Genomic DNA, 12906 nt, shown 5'->3' with positions numbered 1-12906 from the left:
TTTAATGACAATACCAAGTGCTGATGAGGATGCAACTACAACTTCCCAGCATCAATGGCAGATGTGCAGAAAGGTAGAACTGCTCGTGAAGGGAGTTTGGCAGTTTCTTATAAAGTTAGATGGATTCTTTCCATATAACCCAATATCTCATTCCTAGATATTTTACCCAAGTGAAATGAAGACATGTTTACACAAAATCTGCATATGAATATTAATATAGTTCAGTAAGTAATTGCTAAAAACTGGAAACAACCCTAATACAGTTTAATTGTTGGATGGATAAACAAACTAGTTCTTCCATACCGTGAAATACTATTCAGCAATAAAAAAAGAACAAGCTAGGGGCGCCTGGGTGGCTCAGTCGGTTAAGTGGCTGCCTTCAGCTCAGGTCATGATCCCAGGGTCCTGGGATCGAGCCCCATGTCAGGCTCAATAGAGCATCTGCTTCTTCCACTCCCTCTGCCTGCCTCTCTGCCTACTTGTGCTCTCTCTCTATCTCTCTGTCAAATAAATAAAATCTTTAAAAAAAAAAAAGCTAGTAATACACATATTTGTGTGAATCTAGACATGATGAATGAAAGTAACCAGCCTCAAAAGTTTTCAATACTGTGATTCCATTTATATGACATTTTGGAAAATGCAAAACTATAGGAATGGAAAACATCAGTAGTTGCCAGGGATTATGGGTGAGAAGAGGGGTTGACTACAAAGAAAGAACATTAGGGCATTTTTTTGAGGTGATGGAACTTTCTGAATCTTGATTCTGGTGGTGGTTGTCAAAACTCATTGGACTGTGTACCAAGAAAAGAGTGAATTTTATTGCATGTAAGTTAAATTTTTTAAAAAAGAAGTATAGCCCTTGTACATAAGACACATCACACTTAGATTTATTCAATTCACAGTTTCTCCTATACTAAAAGCTCAAACAGGGCCATACTTGATCCTTAACACTAAGAATTTCTAGCCCAAGGACTTGAGGTTTCCTTCTCCTTTTAACGGCTCTGAGATCTCATGTGAGAGAGCCTGAGCTAACTCCTCAAGTATTAGAGAATAAGTGAGGAGAGTGGTTCAGCCAGCTCCAGCTGGCCGCCAGTGCCAGATGTGTGAATGAGGCCAACTTGAAACATACAGCCCCGGTCAGGCCATCAGCTGGTTAGTCGTGTCAGTGACAGCAAGTGAGACTAGCAGAACTGCTCAACTGAATCCAATCCAAATTGCCAATGCACAGAATCGTGAGCAAATAAAATAGTTGTTGATTTAACTACCATGTTTTGGGGTGGTTTGTTACACAGCATTAGATAACTGACATGAAGCAAATTATATCAGATTCACCATCACCCTAAACATTTTTTTTTTTTATTTTAGAGGTGTTACAGGAAATCCTTTGGTCTCTGGAAAAAAAAAAATTGTATCAATAGTTACTTCTTACATTAATAATCATATTAAATAATAGTTAATAGATTTCTATAAATGGTGTTTTCCTGCATTAAGCCTGTGTAATATATTATTCTGGCTATATCTGTAGTAATGTCTTCATCCCTTGTAGTTGTATCTTAAGAGAGATGTTCAGAAATTAGTATATAGAAAAGGTCAAAGATGTGATAAGAGGGCTGAAGGAACCAATAACTTACAGAGGACAGAGACTAAAGCGGGGGGACGGGGCAGGCATTGTGGCTGCTTTTATATATTTGATGAGCTTTTTAAAACCCTGAGTTGTTCCAAAGCCAGAAATGGATTAATATATAGAAGTTAAAGGAAGAAATATTTCAGACTCACTATTAAGGAAGAATTCTCTAAGATGAGCACTGATAGAAGTGAAAAACCAAAAACCAGTGAGGCGACCATCATTAGGAACTTTCAAACAAGCTGATTGGTCACATCTTAGAGATGTCTTCTGTACTCAGTGTGCAGGTGATTCCCATATGGAGTGAGATGCTGTACTAGACAATTTCCCTGAAGTTCCTTCAGACTGAGTTTCTTTATTTGGCATCACAAGATTCATAACTATGTTTTCAACCTTGGACGTTTAAAGTTGCTGGCTTTTTAAACTTAGTCAGACTTTTCAGATATGCCCTGATGCAGGTAGCCAAACAAAGTTGTTTTACCTCATAATCTGTAGGAATGGGGACTTACTTTGTTATCTTACACTTAGACTTCTGACTTTATGATAGAATAAGCCTCTCTCTCAAGTCATCTACTGCCTAATGGCCAATTCCCATAGTCTCTCTTTAATCTTCATCCATTTTAATCTGACTAGAGCATCTCATACTGTTGACAGATCATACTTTTAAAACCCCTGTTTGGTTTCCATGACTCTATACAAGTATGGTTTTCATCTTCTCTGAACTTGTTTGACAAAGCCAAGTAGAGGGGTGCCTGGATGGATCAATCAGTTAAGTGTTTGCCTTCAGCTCAGGTCATGATCCCAAGGTCCTGGGATCGAGCCCCACCATCGGGCTCCCTGTTCAGAAGGGAGCCCGCTTCTCCCTCTCCCTCTGCCTGCCACTCCCCGTGCTTGTGCTCTCTCTCTCTCATTCTCTGTCAAATAAATAAAAAATCTTAAAAAAAAAAAAAAGCCCAAGTAGAATGATGATGAAATTAGTAGTCACAATACATGCCTTCCGGCTTTTCTTTCTCTAGAATGGACCAGTACTCATCCACCAGAATATATTGGTACTCCCTTATTTTCATAGGGTTAGTGACCAAATGACTTACAAATAGATAAACTTAAAAGCTGAACTACATTCCTACCTGGTTGGTATTACAAATCATCTATGGGGGGCAGGGGGAGGGGTTGTTGTTTTGTTTTGTTTTCCTTAATACAGCAATGAAGTGAAGAACATACCAAGGGTTTCATCAGTTGAATATATAAATGGTCGTAAATTTCCTCGAGTCTCCTTCATGAAATAATCAATGACACTGAAAAGGTTTGGGAGTGTTACCTGTACAAAGAGAGTGAGAGAAGGCTCAGTGTCATCCATGTGAAGAGAGAGTAAAAGAAAGCTCAGGGGAAATTTAATGATTACTGTGAATTTCCTGATCTCTAGTAAAACATGTCAGTACTCCACTTCAGTGAGGTACTGAATGGCCAATGTTTCCTACCCATGCATTTTTTTTCTCTTTTATAATATCTAATTCCCTGTTGAGAAATTTCCCCCTCCCCATGGGATACATTTTGGTGGACAGTAATTAGGTACTCTGCTCTTCCCTAGTTATTGTATGAGAATGTGACTCAGGTTAGGCCAGAAAATTCTCCCTTACTGAAGTTTGAACTTGAGTAGAGGAACAAGGAAGGATAGCAGATTCCTAATCAGATGGTTCTTACTACAGTTGACCCTTGAACAACAGGGTTTAGGGATGCCAGCCCCCATGCACTCAAAAATCCATGTTATAACTTTTGACTCCTCCCAAAATGAAACACTAATAGCCTACTATTGACCAGAAGCCTTACCGATAACATAATTAGTTGATTACCACATATTCTATGTATTATATACTATATTCTTACAATAAAGTAAGCCAGAGAAAAGGAAATGTTATTAAGAAAAATACATTTAGCAGCACTGTTCTGTATTTATCAAAAAAAAAAAATCCACATGTAAGTGGACCCATGCAGTTCCAACCCATGTTGTTCAAGGGTCAACTCTTCCTAGTCCCTGGAGGTGCTCCAGCTTTCCACTCATTTTATGTGCTTCCTATGTTCTTAAATCTGTCTTTGCTTAAGTTAGTTATTTGGTTTCTTTTGTTTGAAACCGAAGAACCCTTAAAGCCAGAGAATTTAGCATTTTAATATCTCCCTTTAACAGGATAATTTACTTGGCCAAGAGTAGCTGAAATGGGTTGCCACCCCCAAACCATATTTTTATACAAGTAAAATCAGGTTAAACCTGAATATCCCTGGAATTCATAAAATGGCAAGCTGGTTGAAGGGTAGGGTAGGGGAGTGTGAAAGGTGAAAGAACAATCCAGGCTGTTAGCTTTCCTTACATTGGGGACTATTCGGGCTAATTACAGATAAACAGCCCCAGTTTACTAGTCACAGAGGCACATTCTTCTTCCCTGACCTTTGCTTCCAGTCAGTTGGTTATTTAGGTTATCCTTCAGCAATCTAGTTGTTTGTTTCCTTCATTAGAATTTTTGAAAAAGCCCCTGCAGGCACGGACATGAGAGCTGAGAAGCTCTGGGAAGCATTTATGGCAAAGATGAAAGTGGGGTGTATGAGTCAGCAGCTTCCCTCCTCTTGGCAAAGGTCACTACTGCATTCTAAGAAGTAGGGTCTAAACCTAAAAACTGCAGGGACTCCTGCGTGGCTCAGTTGGTTGAGTGTCTGCCTTCAGCTCAGGTCATGATCCCAAGGTCCTGGGATGAGTCCCATATCAGTCTCCTTGCTCAGCAGGGAGCCTGCTTTCTCCCTCTGCCTGCCACTCCCCACCTGCTTGTGCGCTCTCGCTCTCTCTGTCCCTCTCTCTCTCTGACAAATAAAATCTTTAAAAAAATAAAAAATAAACATAAAAATTCAACCATACTGCCCCTTTCTCTATTTGATCAACACAGTGAGCTTGGAGAGTCAGAGGCACTAAGAGCTCAATTTTAGAGATGTTAAAATAAATATCTTAAGACTCATCAGTTCCATTTATGTGATATCACTTCCCTGGTCCAATCTTCCCACCACTGCAGCTTAAGATCACACAGCTATATTCCCTTTTTCTGGCACCTGGACCATAGCTCACATCACTACATTGTCATTGGTTGAGATGAGTGTAAATACCAGTTTTCCCTGTATAATAGGCATTCCCTCAGGGTAATGGTGAAGATTAAGTGATATATGTAAGGTACTTAGCTCTCTGCCTAATACAGTGACCTAGTGATTATATTGTATCACTAGCCCCATGGTAAGTTGACTGGGATGGGAGAGGGGTTGCAGACCAGGAAGAAACCATTGCTTCATGATTATATTGCTATTATGAGGGGGATTTCTGAACTTCTGCATGACGGGTATTAGAGGACTAGGCATTCACATATTTTTTTTTCCCCATTAGAAATAAGCACATTGTAGGGCACCTGGGTGGCTCAGTCGTTAAGCGTCTGCCTTCAGCTCAGGTCATGATCCCAGGGTCCTGGGATCGAGCCCCGCATCGGGCTCCCTGCTCGGCAGGAGGCCTGCTTCTCCCTCTCCCACTCCCCCTGCTTGTGCTCCCTCTCTCGCGGTCTCTCTCTGTGTCAAATAAATAAATAAAATCTTAAAAAAAAAAAAAAGAAATAAGCACATTGAAATATGTATCATTGGTGGATGTAAAACAGATGATTAGGAAAAAAATCTTCCCTCACTGAAATAATCGTATTAATAAGGATTACAGAGAAACAAAAGTAGAATTGTTAGCAGATTATCTTCTACTGTGCCTCCTCATCCACCTGCTCTTTTATTTCGCTTCTCACCCTGGATATCTGCCACTTTCGGGTCTCCTTCACCTGGCTGTTTTTCACCAGCACTATGTTCCTAGGCAAGAGATCTGCTTTTCCACGTTTCTTTCAATTCTGTAAGGTAGATTTGGGAAAAAGCGGGAGAAAATTCATCAAAAACAGGAAATAGCTACTTACAGGTTTTTCCAGTTCAATAGTGTAGTTTTTTCCTACACTTATCACTTTGTAGTGCTTGATTCTTGGCATACTAAAATGAAAAAAAAAAAAAAAGGTTAATCTTCATTTGAATATACTATTGGATCAAATCAAACTAAAGTGAATATAAAATATCTCCCCTATAGTAAAACCTATGTTCCCATTCCAGTAGTTAGGCAAAAAAAAAAAAAGGGGGGGGGAATGGTGGTTTTTCTTTTATTTACCCGGTTCTCTATGTCTGTTTTTGGAGGGGTTATACATTAGGGATATAGGAAACTGAGTCATTGAGTGGGTGATTGGATAACAGGAAAAAATGAATCAAGAACTGAAAATCTTTCAGGCAGAAATTATTTTTTAATGCCAGTAATTTACAAAGCAGGCAACATTATAAAATCCTGTGTAGGTACATAGAAATCAGATTTTTATTCTCTGGATTAAAAGGGAAGTAGAATACTTTCTACTCTACCTCATCACTATTCCTATCAGAAATCCCTGAACGGCTTTTCTTCCCACTAGTTCATTGCCCACCTTGGATATCTGCTAACTTCATGGCTGACTTAGAGGTAATAGAAAATGCTCAGTGAGAATGTAAACACAGTAGATGAACCGTAATGTTTTCCTCTTCTATGGTCACATAGCGCTCTAAATTATTACCACCCTAAACACATGGTATTTTATTGACTAGAATTGCTTAAGAACAAGAAGCACGATCTATTCACCTTTGTCTTCCAGCATTAGGCACACAATATTTATGAAACTGAATTTTTAAAATATTACAAGCCCATCTTATAGTGCTATTTGCTACAATTAATTTATACTGAGAGCAGAAGTCAGTAGGTTTGCCTTGAATTCCTTTGATTCATGTGACAACAGTGTCTAATGTTGAAAAGTTAAAAGCATTTATTACACTGCCATTTGCTTGAAAGAGAAACTAATTCAACATCTGTCCAATTTACAGAAGCAGTCTAAAGCTATCAGGTTAAGTTTGTTGGCAGGGCCTTCCACCTTCTTTTTTATCACCCGTCTCTCCATTTCCAGATCCCAGTCCTCTAGGACTGAACTACACTTCTTTTCAAGGGACTTTTTCCTCATCTACCACTCTATCCCAATATTCTCTCAATTGAGTATCATTGGAAAACTGCTAATAATTTTATTCCAGTGGCTTATTCTAGAACTTTACTTTTAAAACATGGGATAAAACCTAACTAACTCTCTCCCCTCCTAAAAAAAAATAAAAAATAAAAAGTATTCTTTATTGCTGATCTTCCAGGAATCACTAGCAGACTGGTGAAGGAAACATTTTTGGACAAAGGTCTTACAAGTACCTTCTTTTGGGGTGGTTGGCTCTGGCTTTATTTTTATCCCTACATGAAAAGACTTTTATAATCATATAGCTACTTTTGAAAACTCACCCATTCCAATTAGAATTCCTGTATTCCTACGAAATAAATGATTATTATTCCTTGGAAGACTGATAGAAAACTTGAAGGGCATGATCTTTATAACCAGAAAGACTGAGGTTCAAATTCTGGTTCTACGTGTAAGTTCTCAGCCTTCATTTCTTCATCTATAAAATGGAGATGGTAATCCCATTCCTCATAGGGTTGTTGTGAATTAATGTCTGAAAAGTCCTTAGTACAGTGTCTTGCACATTTAGACACATAGCAAATTGTAACTGTTTTTACTACATTTTAAGTATATCATTTTAACTTAGTCGTTTCTGCAAGGCTCAGCTGCTTCATTTGTAAAACATGGAAAAAACAGTCTCAGTTTTTACTGTGGCTGAAGGAAATGCTTGTCAAGCGCCCAACACAGCACTCACAAATGGTACCCTCGAAGGGGTGACAATGATTGTTGTTAGTAACAGCTGTTATATCATCATCATTATTCATGACAAAGCTGTGGGAGGAAAAGCAGCAAAGATTACGAGAGTCTCTTGGAACTTTTGACTAAAAGGACTAAGTTCTGAAGCAGAAAGTAAGATAGAAAAAAAAATTCCATTGAAGTCGCTTAGGCTTTGAATCTCATTTTACACCTTTGTTTTTCTTTCATATTTTGTTTTGTTTTTCCCAAGAAATAAAGATAGAGGAAAAAATGAGGTTGATAAAATTTGCTATATTGAGGTTTCCTGATTATGACCTCAGAAAAGAAGTAACCTGTCTTTTAACAAGTGTGTGGCCTTAAATGTGATATAAATACTTGTTTTTAGCTTCTGACCCACAGTTTTGCAAAGGAATTAATTTGGGGTCAATATTTTCTACTGTTTCCTTGACTAATGGCTTTCCAAAGTGTATATACTACTAGCTTGCCATGTAGTCATAACAGCTTTTTTTTATTTGAAGATTTTATTTATTTATTTGACAGAGAGAGAGACAACAGGAGAGGGAACACAAGCAGGGGGATTGGGAGAGAGAGAACCAGGCTTCCTGCTGAAGCAGAGAGCCCGATGTGGGGCTCGATCCCAGGGTCCTGGGATCATGACCTGAGCCGAAGGCAGACGCTTAACGACTGAGCCACCCAGGCGCCCCTAGTCGTAACAACTTTAAGAAAACAAAGCCAAACCACTAAGTTTGTTGTAGGAATAGCTTTGTCTTAGGAATTCACACACCACTGGGTTGGGTAAAGTGGGATATTTTACATCGAAAGAGGGTCACCTGATAATTGGGCACTGAATGACTTTTGCTTCTTCCCAAGAACTACTATCTTCCCTCCTACAGCTGATTTGTTAACTGATGGAGATAATTTTACTTTCAAGCACTGCTTTGTAAACTAGCCTGTCCTGTTCAGCTAGTATTTTGCCAGACCCACATAAACTTTCACGGCTGCACATTTCTTCTACAACCTGTAAGAGAATGAATTGGTTCTGTGGGTTGTTATCCACCTGTGTTCAGGTGCTTCCTAATCATCTAGATTTTTTGCCAAAGTCTTTACATTAAGCTCTACAGTCTAACAAGCTAACATTCTCCTACTCTCTACAGCGGCTACCCTTTCTGTTAAACAGAAGATATGAAATCTAGGCCTTCTAAAAGTTCTATTTTGAGGCATTAGACAACACACATAACAATCCCTAACATCATAGATATATCTGGCTCATAAAGAAAATTGGTGCAACAACAGTTAAAATTTTTCTTATCCATTTCCAACCATAAACTATTCCCCAGAGCCTAAATGAGCATATTGCCGCTCTAGCGTTAGAACGTGCTAGTTTGACCATTCCCCTCACTCTGCTTTCTAAATATGCACTTTTGGGGGGAGGACGATTAGTTTTATGAAATGTTATGTTTTTAGGACCACCAGCTGTACAAAAGCATGGATTTCTATGTGAATTCAAACTGGAAGTGATTTTACTAAAATTAGAATTATAGAAGTTTGATATGAATTCCTTTGCCAGACTCTTAGGAGTTTAAATATAGCTTAAATACAGTAGAGATATAAGTAAAAACTATGATGTTCAATTCATATCCTAAGTATAGAAGCTCATTGTGTTTGGTCACAAACCACATCTTCAGCAGAAAACACTGTTATTTCTGATAGCTCACGTTTACGGAAAATACAGTGCAAAAGCTGGGCTAATTTAGACCATCTTAAAAAGATCAGGTTGCTATTGTGCAGAAAATATGTGGTCTGTAAAGAGTCATTAGGTCTCGGGGACTTTGTTCATTTCATACAGAATAATAATGCAGGGTTCACATGCTAAATGGGTCAAACACTCAATCCAACCAAGAAAAGAATAAAATGAAGGAAAAAAAGCTAATCACTCTCTTGTGTGATTTAGCTTTCCAGCAGTTAAATTTCTTTTTAAAACAAAATCTGAGAAATAGATTTTAATTCAGTTTTATGTGCTCTTAATTTTTAAAGGCATACTCAATGCAATTTCCTAAATGCTGAAAAAGGACAAGCTCCTTGACCAGGATGTACTCAACAGAAAAATTCACTTTTCTCCCAGGGCTTCTAAGCTCACTTATATGTAACGGCAGTCACAATTTTTATTTCTTTTGGATTTGTTTCAAAAGAGCTAATTGAATTATAAATCAGATAAATTAAAATTGAGTAATCTGTGATATTCTACCATATTAGTTGAAAATGCATTAACTCCAAATGTCAGCCTTTAAAATAGAAAATAATGAAACAACAAGAAGGTTAAGTTGACATAGGTATTCATTGTGGAAAATCACACACACACACTCACACACAGAGCTCTCTCACTTCACACACAGAACCAGGACCTGATCTACCTCTAACATTCTTGCCATCCATTCAGGGCACATGGCTGGTGTCTAAAGACAAGTTTCTGTTTATATGGAGTAATTGGCAAGTGATGAAGCTTGTTGGACCATGGCTTGTTGTAATTATTTTATTTTTACTGCCTTTACTCACTGTCAGTGTCTTCATATTTAATATATTTAGAATTATTGATATTTATAGTGGACTGACTGGTAAATAGATGCATTGATAGATATGTTTCAGCTAAAATAATTAATGGAATATTATCCCCAGAAAGAATAGCAAATTCAAGACTCAAAGTTCTGCTTATGCTTTTATATGAAAGATAATTATTGAACATTTTCATTTAGGACAAAATCTATATTTTAATTTCATTATCATTTGTCAAAGTGTTAACTAACCTGGAGTGCTTATTTATTGAAATGCAAGATTTCATAGACTCAGAGCTGGAGTGGACCTTAGCAGATCCAACCACCTTAGCTACATGGAAAAATCAACTTTTGCATGTAAGTATTACTGACTTTATCAAAGGTAAGCCATTTTACCAGAAAGAAATTCTTAACCTTGACAAGAGGCTCCAAGGGCTCCTTTATATAGATGTCAGATTATGTCACTTCTTCATGCATCACAGTCCAGTGGCCTCTCATGTCATTCAGAGTATATAACCTTGTCCCTTAGTGACCTGTAGGGCTCAGTGATCAGTCCCTCCCCCCACCTCTGGAATCTCACTTACCACTGTTTGCTTGCTCACTGTATTGCAATCACAGAGGCCTCTTTTTGGTTTTGAACAAACTGAGCCTTCTCCTGCCTCTGGGAATATGCACTTGCTGCCTGGAACGCTCTTGTCCTAGATATTGGCTTGGTTTGTCCCCTCACTTCCTTCAGGGCCCTGCTTAAATGTTAGCTAATGAAGTAGGCCTTCCCTGACCACTCTATATTAAAACAACAGAATCAGAAAATGTTTCTCTAAACATCATCTCTGAGTGTTCCCATCTCCCTCATCCTATTTACTTTTGTCCATAGACCTTAACTACTATATATATGACTTTTTAGTTATGTATTTATTTACAGTCCATGTTGCCTTACAAGAATGTGAACTCCTTAAACCAGGGATGTTGTTTTGTTCAATAAAGATATGTGAAACGAATGAATGAATAAGAAAACTATACCCAGGATCAAAGTAATTTGCCCATTCTTCTTTTTCCCTATTGCAAATATTAGCCTTGGCTCTACTTCTGAAACATTCTCTCCCTATTCTTGTATTTATATTTTTAGCCCCAACAGAAGACGTAGCAGGTGCTGATCTTGTGTGACTTTGCTTTTTAAAGTGATACCATGCTTTTAACAATACCATACTTTTTTAATTAAACATACTCTATCTCCTGCCGGATAGTGATGGAGTAGCTTTTACTGTCACTACCAGGTCTCAGGATCATATTTCCCAAAGAAGGGTTCTTCTCAAGCATCTCAGTTGCTTCTTTCCGGGACACAGTATAAAAACATCTACAGAGGTGAGACAAAAAAACAGGATTTTTTTTTTTTAACTGATGAAGATCATAACTTGAAAAAATGCTACCAAAGTAACTCTAAGAGCTGCAGTTATTAACTCTTCTTAACTTAATTCCCAGCTTTCTTATTACCATTACAGTGATACAATTACTATTATTACAATCCTGTGCCACTATTAAATACACTTTATGCTTAAGGCCTTCCCTCCCTCATTCCCTCCAAACCTCTTTCTTTAACCAAAAAAGACCTGAAAAGTTAATCTGTCAGCATGTCATCACCAGTATCATCTGAAAATCTAAGATAAGAATTAATAGTGTATCCCCAGTTCATAATCTCAGTTTATAATAAGCTCTTGGATAAATAACATTTGTTGGTGGTTTCTCTTCAGGGACACAAAGCGTTTCTTTATATGCTTCTCTTGTATGGTCTGTTTTAAATAACTGGTATTTAAGGGTGTGTCTGAATTCACTCCTTTGGGTATAATATAGCTTTCTAACGGCATTGGTGCTATTTTTATGTGTAACATTTTTAAGAAAGCACTTCCCATCTTTATAGTAAATATTGTCGCCAATGAAAAGTCTGTTTTTGTTTTTTTTTAAGATTTTTATTTATTTATTTGACAGAGAGCGAGAGAGGGAACACAAGCAGGGGGAGTGGGAGAGGGAGAAGCAGGCTTCCCGCTGAGCAGGGAGCCCTGTGTGGGGCTCGATCCCAGGAACCTGGGATCATTACCTGAGCCGAAGGCAGATGCTTAACGACTGAGCCACCCAGGCGCCCCAAAAAGTCTGCTTTATCAACAGAGAAAAATCTGGCAGGATATGCAATACCCCGAAATGTTAACAGTGAATATCTCCGGTTGGACAAAGAAGGATTTAATATTCTTTTTATCTATCTGTAATAAATATGTATTACTTGTTTTATTGAGCAAAAAAGAAAAAGAAGCAGTCTTTGTGACTTTTAACCCATCAGTCCATTAGATGTCCCTGGTTTCAGCCAAGAGTGATGGTAGGCAGGTTTCAGCAATTGTGGTACAGCTAGACTCTGTGTGAGAACCTGATGTCACGGGTGGTACCCGGACAGGTTTCCCTGACAAGAAGACCACGTTTCCAGGAGGAAAGACTTCACCATCTTAGTCACACTTTCCAGTAATGTAAGAGCAAAAAATAAAGGTGTTGCTGAATTCAGCCTGTCTGTGCCTCTTCATTTCCCCAATACCACCTTACACACTTTACACAGGGCCTTCCTCAAGTACAAGCTCAATGACCACTCACTGACGGGACAACTGAATAGAAAATTCAGATACTTAAAATTCTTTGGTGTAATTTTCTGACAGAAAATCAGTCCATCATGGATTTGCATGGTGAAAAAAAAACAAAACATCTTTTCCTTCTTTCTACATAGCAGTTTTTATTTAGGTTTGAGCTTTGGAAAGAATATCTATTTGGTCTGAAGGTGTGGGTGGAAGGGGGTTTCCTGTGTGGTAAGAGGGTTGGTTCAAACCTGCATTTTGCATTTTGTTGATCATGACACAGAAGAGGAACTGTGGCATCAACTCAG

The 12906-nt window shown here is 38.2% G+C and overlaps 2 protein-coding genes across 4 annotated transcripts in view; one reads left to right on the top strand and one right to left on the bottom strand.

Annotated features, from left to right (window-relative positions):
* UBA6 (ubiquitin like modifier activating enzyme 6) overlaps positions 1 to 12906 on the top strand; it is a 108926-nt gene that overhangs the window by 95531 nt on the left and 489 nt on the right. The window contains exon 34 of one of the 3 annotated variants that reach the window (XM_078068739.1): positions 10270 to 12533. The exons of the other annotated variants lie outside the window; for them this stretch is intronic. Coding sequence (XP_077924865.1) covers positions 10270 to 10278 — 9 coding nt within the window. The 3' untranslated portion in view covers positions 10279 to 12533. Of the gene's footprint in view, positions 1 to 10269; positions 12534 to 12906 lie in introns of those variants that run through there. 3 annotated transcript variants of the gene reach the window in all.
* STAP1 (signal transducing adaptor family member 1) overlaps positions 598 to 12906 on the bottom strand; it is a 32665-nt gene continuing 20356 nt past the window's right edge. Inside the window, exons 6-9 of the mRNA XM_036096924.2 lie at positions 11215 to 11343; positions 5599 to 5668; positions 2846 to 2942; positions 598 to 1391 (exon numbers count right to left, since the gene is read on the bottom strand). Coding sequence (XP_035952817.1) covers positions 1357 to 1391; positions 2846 to 2942; positions 5599 to 5668; positions 11215 to 11343 — 331 coding nt within the window. The 3' untranslated portion in view covers positions 598 to 1356. The remainder of the gene's footprint in view (positions 1392 to 2845; positions 2943 to 5598; positions 5669 to 11214; positions 11344 to 12906) is intronic.

This window comes from Halichoerus grypus, chromosome 3 (genome assembly GCF_964656455.1).
Source record: "Halichoerus grypus chromosome 3, mHalGry1.hap1.1, whole genome shotgun sequence".
NCBI classification, from domain to species: Eukaryota; Metazoa; Chordata; class Mammalia; order Carnivora; family Phocidae; genus Halichoerus; species Halichoerus grypus.
This window is presented reverse-complemented; position numbering and strand designations above follow the sequence as displayed.